The 16,774-nt window shown below is 40.2% G+C and overlaps 1 protein-coding gene across 2 annotated transcripts in view; it reads right to left on the minus strand.

The window, feature by feature from the left end:
- The window catches only part of JAG2 (jagged canonical Notch ligand 2), a 77,757-nt gene extending 62,079 nt beyond the window's left edge, over positions 1–15,678 (minus strand). For both annotated transcript variants that reach the window (XM_087727216.1, XM_014072245.2), the window contains exons 1-2: positions 15,284–15,678; positions 14,181–14,501 (exon numbers count right to left, since the gene is read on the minus strand). In XM_087727216.1, coding sequence (XP_087583342.1) covers positions 14,181–14,501; positions 15,284–15,364 — 402 coding nt within the window. In that variant the 5' untranslated portion in view covers positions 15,365–15,678. The remainder of the gene's footprint in view (positions 1–14,180; positions 14,502–15,283) is intronic.
- Positions 15,679–16,774: the final 1,096 nt, after the last annotated feature.

Below are 16,774 nucleotides of genomic sequence, written 5' to 3' on the forward strand. Positions count from 1 at the left end.
GGCAGGTTGAAATCCCCCAGCACCATAAGCCTGGGGAACTCTACCGCCAGCTCGGCTACTGACTCGAGGAACAAGGGGAGGGCTGTTGCAACGCTGTTGGGAGGCAGGTACGTTAACAACAAGCCCACTTGACCCTCAAGGTCCAACTTCACCAACAGGGACTCACACTCGACAAGCTCCGGAGCAGGGATCCTACGAGGAACTAATGACCTTCGGATGATGACAGCCACTCCCCCACCCCTTCCCTAAGGTCGCGGCTGATGGAGCACCTGAAACCCTTCTGGGCACATTTCAGTGAGGGGGACTCCTCCCTCCGGACCCAGCCAGATTTCAGTACATGCCAGGTCTGCCCCCTCGTCTAATATTAGGTCCCAGACGAGGGGAGCTTTGTGAACCACAGAACTGGCATTTAGCAACAACAGCCTGAGACCAGGGCCCTGACAACTCTCACCATCTGGTCCTGGAGTGGAACTAACAGGGCCGGAAGGAGGGATCGCTGTGACGTAGCGAACCCTCCTTCCCTGGTAATGGCTAGCCTTTTAAGTTCCCGTCGTACCTGCCCCTCCCCGTCATGACCATAATGCTCCGGCCCACCCCCGCACCCGTAGACCTCATTTCCCCTCCCATAGCCTCCGCTCTCTCCGGCAGGCTATCTATATCAATCATTCTAGGACGGGAGGTAGGTCTGGGCACCCTACCACTTCTGCAATAGCACTCAGTGGAGGAGGCACCAGGCTGCACTCCCAGTCCTCTCATACATACAGTCACCCATTCAAACAATCCCCACTATAGGCAGTTAAAAATACGAGGATACAGTAAATAATTAAAATTAAGGGGCACAAGCATCCACAGTCATACCATACACACAACATCCATAAAAATTGCGCAAGGCAAGCCCGATCAAGGAATTTGTGAAGGTATGGGGGGGTGAGGGTCCAGAGTCAAAGATAGATGGGATAGTTGTAGATGTAGATGGGGGGGGCATAGATGCCAGATTAGAACAGGAGGCAGTCCAAAGCCTCATCCCCCCGATTCTCGCCATTAGTCCGAAGGGGCACAGTCCCAAGGCGGCGTAGGTGAAACAGGGCAACCTTCAGAACAATGGTAGGAGGGGTAGGAGGGGAGTGGGGGAAAAGGGTCCAAAAGTCCAAAGTTCGGAAATGACTGGAGTGGTAGCTGGCCGGGCCTAGGGTGCGGTCGTAAAAGGTCTTCCTGTTGGGCAGCAGATGATGGATAATGGATAGCAGAAGCAAGGGGCAGAAGGGGGGAAGTCTGGGGGGGGGCTGGGAAGGCTGTTGCAGCAGCAGCAGCACAGGCCGACCACCCAATCATGGTAGACATGGTCTAGTTGGTAAAACCACACACCACTCCTCCTCAAAGCCCCAACGCAGCACGTTAACTCAAACCAAGGCTGTGACCAGGTCTGTGGCCCAGCAAGGAGATCGAAATTTGCATGCCGTCCTGGTCACACACCACCTTAGCGCTATGTCATATATAGTATGTGGGAACTTACTTTACTGGAGCTTGCATAATTTAGTTTCAAATTACGGTATTTTTTGGAGAAGTTGCACTCCCCCCCCCTAAAAGAGGGTGAAAATTTGGGTGTCTCTTATACTCCGAATGAAGCCCTGCCCACCCACCAACCCCCATCCTTCAGCCTCTGTCATGTTTTAGACCTGTTCCAGGCTGCAGAGTTTGCAACAGACCATCGCCCCCTCTGTGGCTTGTATTTTTTGGCCTCTGTGCCTCACATTTTCAGCCTCTAAATGCTCCGTTTGAGATCTGTTCAAGGCTGCGGGGATTGCCAGAGCACATCGCCGCCTCCTTGCATCGTGATTTTGGCCTCTGCACATCCAATTTTAGGCCTCCACACGTTGCATTTTCAGGCAGTGATTGGGGGCAATCTGCTTTGGTGATCTCCGCAGCCTTGTACGGGTCTCAAAAGTAGAGTTTGGATGCCGAAAACACAAGGCGCGGAGCCCAAAATGGAACAGCTGCTGCCTTGTCTTACCACTTCAGCACTTCACCACCTTTACTCACTGGAACTCCCTCTGATGATCAGCTGTGCTTTTCAAGCTGCATATCAGTCCCAACGAGGTTGATACACGAGTGCCCACAACTAGTGAGGTAATGTGCTGAAGCTGATCAGGCTAAGGATGCCAGCCACATGAATATCTGGTAGGCAGAATCCCCCCCACTTCTTTTCCTCCCCAAAAACTAAGGTGCATCTTATACTCCTGAAAAATATTGTAATGTACTTTCAATAAATTAGTCCTATATGCAATATTAATCCAATTATGTCTGATTTAGAATGATAAAGTCTAGGCCAGGCATGCCCAAAGTCCAGCCCGGGGCCAATTGCAGCCCGTTTTCAAATTTCGAGCAGCCCACAGCCTCTTCTCCCCACTGGCTCAGCCTGTCACTCATCCCCGCCAGTCAGCGTTTTTTCCTTCACCGCACATTAATGTTAATGGTTCAAAGAATGTCAGGCTGAATGATCAGCCCCACACATTTTCACCTCACCAAATCTGGCCCCCCTTGCAAAAAGTTTGGACAACCCTGGTCTAGGTGAAAAAAGCTGAATCCCTTTCATGTTACTGCTTGCTAGCAGTCTTCCAACAGATCTCATTTCGACTTTCTGAGAGAATGGAGTGATCTTGGCACACTAGAGTGTAAGGACTTTGCTATCTGGCAGCAGTGAAAAAAAATGTTTGGTTTGAGTATTGAAAGATAGCAACACCAAATACTTTTAAACCATTTTGAATGTGCCTTTGTATGGCAGAAGAAAACTCAGTGGGAATTATTAAAACAAATTCTCACTCCTTTTCCTTTGATCTTAGGACCACAAAATGTATTTTAATTACACTAGTAAGAACTAATATAACTAAACACAAAGATGGAAAGAAATAAGACAAAGTGCAAGAGAAAAAGAAAATAAATATATAAAGAAGTTGTAGATGACTACACTGAGCCCAAGGAAGGGCTCAAATGCGTCATCAGTCTCAAGTCCCTTCATGCTCACAAGAGATCTAAGTCCAACCCACCTTGAATTCCATCTACTGCCTCTTTGCTTTAACTGCTAGTAGTTCAGATTCTTGTAGAGAGCATAAGCTTGCGCTAAACCTTTTATTCATTTGAACTGCCTGAACTTCCCTGATTTTCCCATGCTTGACAGAAGTAACTTCCAAGTACTGTATAAACAAATTTAATAATTCATCACCACCTATAAGGTTAAGCACATCCCTGTCAGGTGTGAAAGATCAGATCCAATCTTTTTAGTTGGGAAGATTTCTATGCATAGGCATGATTAGCAAATTAGTTGGACTTTCAAGTATGAACTTGATCTTTTACATCTGACACTCAGTGCCATTAAACTTACCTGTGTACCACTTCTGTTTAGAGATGTGGTAAATAAGATGTGTTATATATAGATATCAAATGCTTTGGAGCCTCCAAAGCCTGACCATATTCTTTTCTGTATTTCAAATCAACCAGCATAGCTTTGGCATAATTCAAGTGTTTTGTGATATCCATTGAGTAAGAAGCACTGAATTGGGAAGCACTTTATGAGTCATCCATCTCCCTTCTCAAGACAAAAATACCTATTTGAAAACTTCCAATGGGAAGGGGAAATCATCCACATTTCTGAAAAACCTGGGGTCTTGATCTTATCTTGAATTCCTCCAAGTTTGCTTTTCATATGAAAGGAATATGACAAAGAAGCTGACTGTTACAAGTAATCCAAACATTGTGATTAGGCAATTGTTTAAGAACTTATGAATTGATTGCTATTATTTTTCCAGGCAACTTTTCAACTTTTCAATCAGTAAGGAGAGTTGCATTTTAGTTACCAATAGATTAGATTTGGATTGGTGATATGGAAATAGAATGTTGATTGGAAACTAGTAGTTAACTAAATGGCTAGATAGAAGATGATTGTTTTGTTTGCAAATAATATTATTCGATTCTAACTACCAGCAAGAATGAGTTGTTGCATTTTAAGAGCACCTGTCATTTCAGATTTATCATGGCAGTGTCTTTTATCAGGCATCCACTCACCTACAGCCCACCATGTCCCTCACCTTGTTGTGTCACTGCCACATCATTAGTCATCCCATTAAAGTGAATGTGACTGTCGGTGAGTCAATAGTGGGTCAGAGGAGGAGCCGCTATGGGACAGAAATGACAGTTGCTCTTTAAAAATTATGATTTAAATCGTCTTGATTTAAATCGTCTTGATTTAAATCAAGTCTTTTTACTAGTGATTTAAATCAAGATGATTTAAATCAAATCCACCCTGCATATCACTAAACTTGATATTGCTCTTGACTGCTTAAAAGAATTGATGAAGGAAATGCATTATAAGGGTCCTTAGGGGGCAGTTTCAGTCAGTGGTTATAGGATCTTGTAGCTATAAATTTATGAAATGCCATAGGGCTTAATATATCTCCCTTGTTGATTAACATAAGTTGCTGGAAAAACTCATCTGATCATTTGAATGAGAATCATCAGCATGCTTCAGGGCATACAGGTGATATTGGAAGTTTTGCCCTAGTGCCTAGAGGCTATTAAGATCTGGATAGAATTAAATAAGCTGTAATTAAACTCAAGAAATATGTGATTACCTCCAGTCCAATGAGGAATTAAATTCCACATTTTGTTTCTTGAGCAGAAGACACTATTCTTCAGGAAGCTGCAACAGTAATTTGGGGATCCTACTGGTTTTATGGTTCTTGTTTAAAGGAGGTGGAAACTGGTCAAGGGGTCTTTATTCAGCTCTGGCAAGGGCACCAGCTGTGGATCTCCAGTTATAAATGAACATTACATTTATAGGCCTTCAAGATGTAAAAAGCTCCATGTGACTTGGAATCAACATCTCTCCAGGACCCATTTTTTCAGACCCATGTATTGCAATCGAATAGGGACAGGTTCTTAAATGTCTGGCGTTTTCCAGAGATTAAAAAGCTGAGGTGAGAAGGTAATGCCTTTCTATAATAGTACCAATTTGTGGAAAGTAGCAATAGCAATAGCAGTTAGACTTATATACTGCTTCATAGGGCTTTCAGCCCTCTCTAAGCGGTTTACAGAGTCAGCATATTGCCCCCAACAACAATCCAGGTTCTCATTTTACCCACCTCGGAAGGATGGAAGGCTGAGTCAACCCTGAGCCGGTGAGATTTGAACAGCCGAACTGCAGAACTACAGTCAGCTGCATTTAACCACTGCGCCACCTCGGCTCTTTAGTCTTCCTTTGCATATTAGATCCCCCCCCCCCCGTGGAAATCTGTAAGAAAGCAATGAAGACAGAATTATTCCAAAGAGCCTTTAGTAGGCATCATGATGCATTTGTATGTATTTTGATAGAGATTTTAGTAATGACTGTTTTTTTAGCATTTTAATACACAAATTGGAAATTAAGAGATAAAATTTATGGTAAAGAGAATGGTTGATGTACGTTACTATTTTAACTGCTGGGCGTTCATGTGGATTCACTTCATGTAATTGGAATAAATAAGAGGGGGTTCAAAATATCAAAAGGCTTTAGAACCTGTAAAAAGGAAGAATTAGATTCAAAAATTATACCACTACTAATGTGGTTTCTTTGGTTTTTTGTTTAGTATGCTTCCAGTATTTTGGTCTTTAAAACATATTTTGTGGTTTCCTGTGTTGTATCACCCAGCCATTTATGGTCTGTTTATCATTAAAAAAAATCATGATGTAATGCAATATCTGAACTTGACTACAATTTTGTATTTACTGTTGATACTTAAAACTACTTAAGAATGTTCAAAATTCTCTTTCCTTACACATGAAATTTATCTAAAGAAAAGGCATTTGGAGAGCAAAATTTTATGTTTCTGGCCAGACAATATCCACTTCCTCCAGAGACTTCAGTTTCTTAGCAACCTCATCAAGCAAACCTACATTTGCAATTTTTATCGGTCTTCTGTGACACACATATTCATACATACATAACTTTTTATATGATGAATTATGGACTCAAAATGCTAAGTTCCCTGATCCTGCAAACTAATATATCAAATGCTAGATTGTTACAGATATTCCCTATTTTGTGTTTGCAATCTATAGTAGTATTTTATGTATCACAAGTATGCTTTCAATATCGAAGTGTCCCGCATGAAGAAGCTATCAAATTTTCAAATAGAACCAAAATGTATTATGTTACTGAATTATCAATACATAGTTTGGGTATAAATGCAAACACAGTAAATGTATTTGAATATGTGATCATTCAATGCTAAGAAATATAGTAGCCTTTTATTGCTGCAACTCAATACATACATCAGTTTATAGTCCTCTATATGTAAAAAAATAATATTGTGCAACTTTAAGCATCATGTAACTTTAAGTGCCCATCATTTTCTCTTAATCCATTCTACTCCATAGAGTTATTGCTGGAGAGAAGAATATTATGTAAACCTAATTGAGTTGTTGAATGAAAAATTCAATATAAAACTAAAAAAAAAACTTTAGAAGTAACGATAATTCAGCCATATATATAACCTAGGAAGGAAAAAAAGCTCCAATTACTGGTGATCAAGAGATATAACCAATATTTTATGTCAAAAAAGTATTAGCATATCACGTTAAAAATATTAACACACGGACACAGATCTGGCTAGTCACTTGTGCGGCCCAATTCCAAATAGACCATGACCCGGTAGTGACTTCACACAAAGAAGTAGATGTATAAGCACATACCTAAATTAGGCAAAGTAGCCCACGAACATAAACATAATGTAGAACATATCAAAATCTAAGATTACATATAATAATTTAAAAAAATAATCTCAACCATTATAAACTAATTTATACTGATTTCTTAAACACAATATTTTTAATTAAATTGAAAGTTCTGTAGATATCAATAGAACATTGCTACTTTCCCTACTCTTTTACAGAATCCATGCTAGAATGAATGGGAATAGAAAAGGGGATTAATCAGTAAATAACCAAACTCTGGCTTCCTTTCATTTACAAAAACATCTATTGGATAACACACCTTTCTTCAAACAGAGAGAGTGAAGTAGGCAATCAGAACCAGGTTTTCTATTATTCTGTGCCATTAAATTGTTTTCAACTTCTTGTAGCAACATAGTTTTTCTCCATGTCAATCTCCCCTAACCTGATCCTTCAGTTTTTCCAATGGTGCATTCTTTACCACTATAACTAAAGCAATCTATGTTTTTGATGGTTGTCCTTTTCTCTTTCCTTCTACCTTATTCATTTGCATAATGTGTCCAAAGTAGGGTAATTTGAGCCAGGTCATTTTTTTCCCAGTGAGAGCTCTGTGTGGATTTGTTTAATGATCTGTTTGTTTTCTTGGCTATGTTATTCTCAGGAGTTTCTTCAACACCAAAGTTCAAAGGCATCAACACACTTCAGATTCTGCTTTTTCAAAATCCAAGTGTCACTTCCATAGAGTCCTACAGTTAATACCATGATTTTGCGATTCTGATTTTTGTTGGGTATGAAGTGACAGTCTGTGGCATATTTCATGACAGTCTGTTCCTTTACTTTTGAAGATTGATACTAAAAGACAAACTTACAATTCTATCTTAAAACTTCCATATTATCAGCTGAATTCTTACATCAAATATGTAACTTAAAAGTTCTAAGAGGAAAAATAGTATTAATACTATGAAATCTATTATTAGTATTATTGCTTCTATTTTGCTGCAAGTTTCATTAATTCAATTTGAAATAAAGTCATTTTAACAAATCAGTTTGATTACAATACTCTATACTTTTTAAATCTTAAAAAGATATTACAGGTATTCCTATAATATCTGTAGTGTTAGGCCAAGCAACTTGATCTTTGAATCAAGTAATCACTTCCACTTACTCAAGGGCCTTAATTTTTGGGTTTATCAAAACTTTACAAGGATACAAGGTAGTCCTAATAAGAGGTTATTTTGTTAATTCATATGAAATAATAGTCTTTAAAGCAAATCTGTTTTGAAGACATCATTTATAAGCTAGACAACTGACCAAATCTTAACCAGACTCACAAATCCTCTCTCTTGCTTGACTTCATGATTCCTTAGGTTTTTGGTTGGTATGTTTAATTCCTGAACAGCAGCCTTTTACTATCTACCCAATAAAGTCTATATCCTCCCCATCTCACATAATAATGCATGGATTTACTATTTCAATTAGCCAGTTTTTGAGCAAGATAAGCCAGTTTTTGAGCAAGATAAGAGTGCTTCAATGTAACCAAACAAATCTAACATACTCTTTAATCATGAGTAGTGACAGATACAATTTTGACAGGTTGAGTTGAGCTATCTCCTATGAGTGCAAATGTACATAACTCATTGCCATGATATGTTGTGAAGCAGTTTCAGACACATTCCGACATGCTCCGGAATGGCTTCTGAACAATGTTTAGTTTATCTAGAAGTTGGTATATGTTTTAAAAATACTATTTTGCTTTGAGATAGTTAAACTTCACACAACATACACCAATCTTTCATTGCAAATTAATGTCTTAATAGGACCAATGTTTTACAAATGTTGCTTAAATATATATTCATCTTTGTAATTGTTCACCATCCTGACCACTTTTCCAAGATATTTTTTTACCCATTTTATTCAAATAGATTCTATCAGTTTACTTTAGATTTACCCTATCAGTCTTATGCTGAATTGAAACTTGAATTTGCTGTAATAAAAAATAAACTTTTTAAAAAGCATGGGAAGGCAAAGTCTGAGCAAAATTATCATTTGAATATAGACAATTGAGTACAGTAATTAAAACTATGTAAATAATAGGTTGTTTTAATTGCATTTGGATCATGGCCCAATACAATAGTTTAGTACATTAATATTATTCTTACTTAGTCTTTTTACTAATAAAACATAACAGTCTGAAAAGACTAAGATTCTTTCATTTTCATATACAAAGCTGGTTGTATATAATTGGTTTAGTAGACAAATCCAAATTCTAATTCCAGTTGTACCACCATGGACATAACCAAATTTGTCAGTAATTTGTATTGAGCAACAATTTGATCAGATTTTATTTCTCTAAAAATGGCTGCAAAATAATCCGAAAAATACAGGTAAAAATATTCTTTCTTCCAAAACTACAGCAACATTATCACAGTTGGAGTAAAAGTGCTGAAGTTATCACTCTAGAAAGTTGAAAATGTGCTATCAAGTTGGTGCTGCCCTTTTTTAACCACATATTTTCTCCATTCCGATTTGTACATCATCTGATTCTTCATGTATTTCAATCATGCACCCATCATTATTGTAACTGAGTCCATCCATCTTGCGGTAGTTGTCTTCTTCTTTGTTTTCCTTCCATAGTGTATCCAAAGTAGAAAAAATTGAATGTGGTCATGTATGCATCAAGTGAAAATTCTGAATTGATTTCTTCAATAATCCATTTGATTTTTTTGGTTGTCCATACTATTCGTAATGGTCTTCTCAAATATCGAACATCAACATTCTTTCTCTCCTAGTTGTTATTCCTACCTTACTAAAAGCATTATATACAGTCTATTATGACACACACACAAAAAAATATGTAACTCCTTCATACACTGCTGTGATAGTAAACTCTCTCATGTGTCTTACAGATTTTAAGAAAATGTTTGATTTATCTTATTTAATAAATTTATATAATCACCCATCTATCAAAATAATTGTGATGTTGACAGCAATTTAAACAGTTTTACAGCAATTTAAACAAGTGTAAAAAAAACCTATGGTAAATTACATTACAGGACAGATCTCTACTGCATTCTACACATATCCTAACAAATGTAAATGTTCACTCATGTAAAAATACTATTAGTTGATAAAAACTCAGCATCACCTTAAGTGAGAAATTTAAGTCTAGTCAGACATTCTTAAATAAGGTGAGAATTAAAACTACACACATGGTATAATTGAAGATATATGCTTAACTGAATAATCCCAAGAAGATAACTATGCTGTGTCCGACCCATTTTCTTAATTGCAATATTATGCATACAAAAGATGAATAGCCCATTTACATTTTATTACTCATCAGTGTAGGAAAAAATCTAAGATTAGACTTATGTTAATCACCATAAAAGACAATAATTTGTAGTATTTTATCAAGAAAAGTTGTGGATAGTTGCATAGAAAGGTCTTATCTTCAGTACTATGGGAAGCATTTTCCCATTTTACTCTGCACAGTGAAAGATTCACATTTTCATTTCCACTGCCTTTCCTCAAGTTAATTTGACAATTTGCAGACTGTTTATCCTGTGGCACTGTGGCTTGAGTAATATGGTTTTGTTAAAACATATGTTACCCTTCAGGCAAGTATGGCTGCTTCTCATCTTTCTTATACCGTTACTAGCATACCCCCAGTCATCAGATATGGTCTGCTGTACCATTATTTTTGAAGAGTAATTTCAAAGAATCCTATAAAGACACACACACACACAGACAGACAGACAGACACACACACACACAAGGAACTCAACAGTTGTTTCAGTTAGCCCCTTATAATCTATCACATGGGAATATTTAAAAACTAAAAAGATTACATGTGAAAACCTGAAATATTCTTGTAGATCATCTTGCTATTAATTTAAAATGTTCCTTTTTGAAATGTGATAAAGCCAGGAGAAACATTTATAGATCCTAGTCTTATTACTTCAACTTATTAAAGTTGACTTTTTCCCAACTTCAAACACTTGCACAATGATTTAAACAAAGTATTAATAATGCAAAGTCAACAGGTTGAAAAGATGCTTAGTCAGCTCTTGAAGTGAAGCAATACATCAAATGAAAGGGCCTTACAAATATTAAAAAGATTAGAGCATATATTATCATTAAAGCATACATGAAGTGCTTTAGTCAAAATTAAGTGCTGAAGATAAAATATGACCTTTTCAAAATGTGACTAAAAACTAAGCCAATTTAGTCGGAAGACTGTTTTGGCATCCAAATCTGTAGAAAGCAGTGGTTCTCAACCTGTGGGTCGGGACCTTTTTGGGGGTCGAATGACCCTTTCACAGGGGTCACCTAAGACCATCGGAAATAAATATTTTTGATGGTCTTAGGAACCGAGACACCAATTTTATGGTTGGGGGTCACCACAACGTGAGGAACTGTATTAAAGGGTCGCAGCATTGGGAAGGTTGAGAACCACTGGTATAAAGACAAAAGAATGTACTGAGCAATGACTGACTAGTTTCTATTCCCTCAAATAAACATGTTATGTTATAATATTTAGACCTTAAATATCAAGTATTAGTATAAGCAATTACTTTCAGGTAGCAAAAATCACCAGTTGCTAATAAAAACTGCTCAGCCTTTAGACCAAGAAACAGCTTTCTAAAATTCGTAACAATTTGTATGGATAGAATGTAAGGTATCTCATCAATAAAGGATTATTCACAATTACACAACTATATTCCATACAGAGTATACTCAAAGCAGAGTTTTACTGTTCCAATTTAATCCTGAAAAACTTCCAAGTCCAAAATCTCACCAAGACATCTATCTCCCACAAATTTTGCATTTATAATCCTTTTCTTAATAAATGCAATGAAAAGAATATTTCAATGAAAGGAAATATTTTAAGAATGGAATAGTTTTTATTATATCATTCAAGTAACTTTTAAGAAGACAACTATGAAAATATGAATTCCTAGCTTCTAATAGCAACAAAATAGATTCAACAGTGAATGCAATAAGTACAGTCAGATATCAAAGTGACCATCACAAGCCACTGCAACTTGCTAAACAAACTCCATTTAAAACTAAAAACAGGTGGATTGTATTGTATTTGGTACTCTCTATAGAATCTTTGTTTTATCTTCTATTGCTATCTATTATTTCAAGCCATTCCTACACACCAATAGAAGCTATTTAAAAAGTACAAATAACAAATATTCTTATACACCTGCTGTATTGGTAGAATTCAGCATCTGAATTTAGGAAATATATTTTCCTTTTAGAGAAATCCATTCCATCAGTTATCTTTTGTCAACCAACCTAATTCTTTTGTGACAACTCTTTTTTGTTAAGCACTTCCCATTTGTTCCCTGTGGTACATATAATACTGTATTCTGTTTTGCAAACAATCATACATCTAGACGTACTCTGGTAAACAGCCAAAGATTAAAGTACATTATTTACTGTCATACAAGCACTCATGAGCAGAAATCACATGCAGCTGCTCTTGGGGGGGGGGTGAAAATATGATCCTACAGTTGTTGCACATTTGATCTGCATGCTTTGGAAGTGCTGTAAAAATTCACAAGGACAACTCCACACTGGCAGTTTTATATGCTACCCATTGAGATTATATCAAAATCAGTTAAGAATGTGCTTTCTATACACAAGCTGCAAGCCCAAATCATTCTTCAGCTCAACATAAATCTTTTTAATAGGTGTTAAGTGTAATATGTATATGTTTCAATAAGTCCAGCCACTGTAGTTTGGAACCATGGTTTTTAGAATGAGTAACTTGTACTACTACTCCATCCTATCATGATGAAAGTCATGAGTGAATTTTAAAGCCATCACTCAGCTTAACAAGTGAATAAGCCAGTCACTTATTTGTCATAATAAATAGAAAAAGAGAAAAAATGGAAGAGGAAGAAAGAGGGGATGGAGATTTTTTTTATAAAACTAGAATTTGAAGTGAGAAATGAATTCCTAAACAAATTATAAATTCTTCGTCTCTTGGTCTCTTACCACTTTGCAGTAAATGTACCACTTCACATGTACCCAACACAGACTTTATACCATGAATCGAATTCTGGTATAAATTAAAATTCGTCTGGAGAAATTACGGATTTCCTAATAGTGAGGAGAGTTGGAATAAAATAAAATAAAAACCACGAAGAAGGGAAAGAGGAATGCTATGGAAAACCAGGAGCGGCTTTCCAGCTGTTTCCTCCCCATTAAGCCCGAGGAGACGAAAGAAGCAGCAGCGAGGCTCCTATGCGCTTCGCCCTTAAACGCTCTTAAGTCCAACGGTCGCTGTTGAAGCGCGCGCCAGGCGGGTGAGTATTCTCGCCACGCCTCCTCCCTACCCGCCAGGTCTAGTCCCAGGAGCCAAGTCGCTCGCGCCTTTCGCGAGCAGCAGCACGCGCCCCGCGCTTTCCCGTAGCTCGGGGCTAAGAGCAGCTGCTTGCTTTGCAGCGGCGGCAGCCACCGCCTCCTTCCACGCCCCGCCGGCACAATTCCCTTCTTTTGCGCAACACGCCCTGTGATACACGTTAAGTATTTCTTTAAAAAAAAAAGAAAAGGCAAAATAAATTAAAATAAAATAAACCCCGAAGGCGCAGCCACGCGGAAAACTAGCTACACGCGCCCTCTGCTGGAAAGACGCCTTTTGCAAATCCAAGAAGTGTTCAGGAAACTGGAGGTGTATATAATACAAATGTATTTTAACAGAGGGTTGGGCAAGCAGCACTTTTCGCTGGAGAGAAAAGATGGAGAACCCGAGAATATGCAAGCCGTAAATATCTTCCTCTATGGGGAGAATCCAAAGCAATAACAGGTTTGACGCAGAGGTCAACTACTCGCACCTGGACATGCTAAGAGACGCTATCACACACCGGGCTTCTACTTCTCCCCTCCCCCCGCCACTCCTGGCAGCTGCTCCCACCAAGTGTAGACACGCCCCTACAAGATGCCTCTAGGTGCGCCGTTTTCAATTTTTTTCAAAGTAATCCCCTCTTTCACAGGTAGTTTTATTGTCCCCATCCACTAGCTCGTGGAAACTAAAGCTTCATTACCCCGCGCCACACAAATTCGCGCGAGGTTCCCACACACCCGCAATACAAAGCGTGCGTGGCTGGGTTTCGTGGGTATTAGAGGGGAAACTTGCAGTTTTATCATGAAAGGTGAAAGATTGCAATACTGCTCTTTTTCCAATCTGAATGTGGTTGCCTTCTCCCCCCCCCCCCCCCAATTCCGCGTGCTGGGGAAGAGCAGGAAGGAAAAGAAAGGCGCCCGTTAGACACACTATCCTCCACAAACCAGAAAGGGCGTAAGAAAAACCCAACTCAAGTTACAGTTCTGCTGTTACCCACAAAGTAAAGAGTCAAAAGCAGCGGCAAGACGGCCCATTTAGCAGCTACTTACAAAACACAGCTGCAGAACCACGGTTGCTTATAGAGAAACAGACCAGGAACGAGGGGAAAAATGGAACTTACCGGCCAAGCAAACTGAAAAGGTATAACAATCCTCCCCATGTCGTGGTTTTTACCCTGATGAAAATTTCGGCTGTTCAGATAAAAAGTATTTCCACCAAGAACAGGAGTAGATCCGGAGCCGTAGCTGCATGTCCCAATAGGCGTGATTTTAGCCTGGTATTCCTTCAGACAGACTTTCACGTAAGTATCACACTCATCCCGACTACAGTCCACGTTCGTTGGGGGTTTCGTGCCATCACAACATTCCCCATTCGACAATTCGCCGTTTACATTCTTTACCGAGTTAATCTGCAGCTCGAAATAGCCCGTGGACTGGGAGACCTAAAAATAAAGAGGCAAAAAGGGAGAACCTCATTAACTGTAGTGTCGGGGGGGGGGGGGAGTGCCAAGCGGCCACTCCAGAGTTTCCAACGACAAAGTAGCCTTCTGATAAAAACTATTAAAACTATACGCACTATTCAAAGGGGCATCGGAGAGAGGAAACAGTGCCGCAATTCCGGCTTATCGCAGGAATAGGAAGGCTGGTTGCAAGCCGCGCAAAAGACCTGCAGAACACTCCATTGGCAGCTCAAATAGGCACTTCGAAATTATTTTGATGCCAGCCGAATAGGAACTCCCCCACGTTTAAAAGTAACTGGAAGCCATGCAAACCGTGTTATTGCTTTTTATATCAACGCGTTCGGGAAATGGATTAAAAACAACGCCGAGGGTTGCTCCGCGCAAACGTGCAATGCAAGTTTGCCTCCGCGTTTCTTCCAAAGCAAACATACATACACATTGGAAGCCTCGAGTTGTTAAGGGAGCTTGCAAGATAGACATCAGGAGACCCGTAAAGGTTTCCAACCTCCCCCGAAGCAAAATCGGGTTTTTTTTTTGTTAGTTTCACAAAACAGAATGTATATCTCCCCCCCCCTTTTAAAAGGAAGGAGCCACAAGGTACTCCAATCTCACCACTGGGTTTAAGTGGCAAGGTAAAACAAACCGCACAAAAGTCGTCCCCGATCGTTTTCCGCCCAAAGCTACCCTTCCCCGCTCTTCCCTTTGGAACAATCATCACCACCACCCCAAGCCAAACCTGCCGAAAACGCAGGCGGTTCTTTTACCTGCGTCCATAAAGTTAGGAGCAGCCACAGCCTGAGCGCCGCAGCAAAAAGAGCCCAGTGCCGCCCGCCACAATCCAGCATGCCTGCTGCTCCGAGCCGAACGCCTTTGGATCAGGGAAGACAGGCAAGGACTCGACAAGCCATCGACCAGCCGCTGCTCGGCGCATCGGCGGCAAGAAGGGCAGGAAGGCTCTCCGCCGGGTGCAAGCTGAAAGCTCTCTCGAGCCTTAATCGCCCCCTCCCCCGATGCTTAGCCTAACAGCCTGGGACCCGCGAAGGCGCAAGCCAGCGCTCGCCAGCCGGGATCCACCTAGATGAGAGCACTCCGCAACAGAAAAGGGAACGGTCTGCCAGCAGCGGCGGCGGCGGCCGTCCCTCGCAACTCCGCTCGCTCCTCTGTGCGCCTCTGCTGTGCGAACACCCAACAAGTAGGTGCCAGAGTGACAGCTTCATCGCCCATTAGTCAGCAGCGCCTCTGCCTTCATATTAATGAGGGGGAAGGGCCCAGAGCAGCAGCGGACGGGTGTGGCCACGCGACTCCTTCAAGGGCGGGGAGGGTGGGAGAGAGAAAAGCGAAATGAAAAAACGCCGGAGCGTGCGCAGCCGTCGGAGGTTTTTCCAACCTGTCATTTATCTCCCGCCCGGCGAGGGCCCTGCGGCGGGGAGTTGCGCAAGCGGTTTGTTGCGCGTGGGCAAGGCCCTGCCCAGTACGTGCGCGGCGCTGTGGGGGTAGGAAGGGACGTGTGCCTTCTTGCCCCGTAACGTGTGCTAGACTTCGCTTCGCTGCCAGTAAAGGAGTGGTATCTCTTGTGCTCAGCAAGCGTGGTATGCCTTGGGATGGCTGTTTACAGTTATACCTGTCTGTGCGCGTTTACTCCCAAGATAAATTTCTCTGAATTTAATCTAATTTGGAGTGCTTTTTCGATTTCCCTCATCCCGGAAACCATGCCCCATTCTTCGATCCTACAGTATCCAAAGGAATCGAGGGAAAATATGCTCAGGCAGTTTACTACTAGCGTTTGGAACTGAAACATAAAGGCCCGTAAAAGAAGTTTTGTGATGCTCGCTTGTGGATAAATGTTCCATAGATAAGGAGAATGCATGTTTATTTTGAGTTAGGGAGCAGAGACCAAAATAATGGAATGCAGTATTCCTAAATTACAAGTCTCAATCAATGCTCATGTTAGCTGGAGGGAAATCTGAGAATTTTAACTCTTCATCTATAGTAGGTACCAGATTGAGTGAGTTAAAGCTGTCTTATCTTCCAAAAGGAATAATGAATAAATGCCAATGAGAGACTTTTTGTTCAACATACTTGGCTATGATTTATGGAAGCCAGTCTGAAATAGACAAAATCATAAACCACACTGGTTGAATTTGTACAGCACAACCAAAAACTAACCAATACCATTTTAGCCTAGCATATTTTAGCAGGTTGCTAAACCTGCAAGTTTTGGTTCTTAGCATGTGACCATTTCATGAAGATTATTA

The sequence above is a fragment of the Thamnophis sirtalis genome, unplaced genomic scaffold (assembly GCF_051295495.1).
Source record: "Thamnophis sirtalis isolate CommonGarterSnake01/CBP01778 unplaced genomic scaffold, rThaSir2_p1.2 scaffold_1, whole genome shotgun sequence".
In the NCBI taxonomy this organism is placed as follows: domain Eukaryota; kingdom Metazoa; phylum Chordata; class Lepidosauria; order Squamata; family Natricidae; genus Thamnophis; species Thamnophis sirtalis.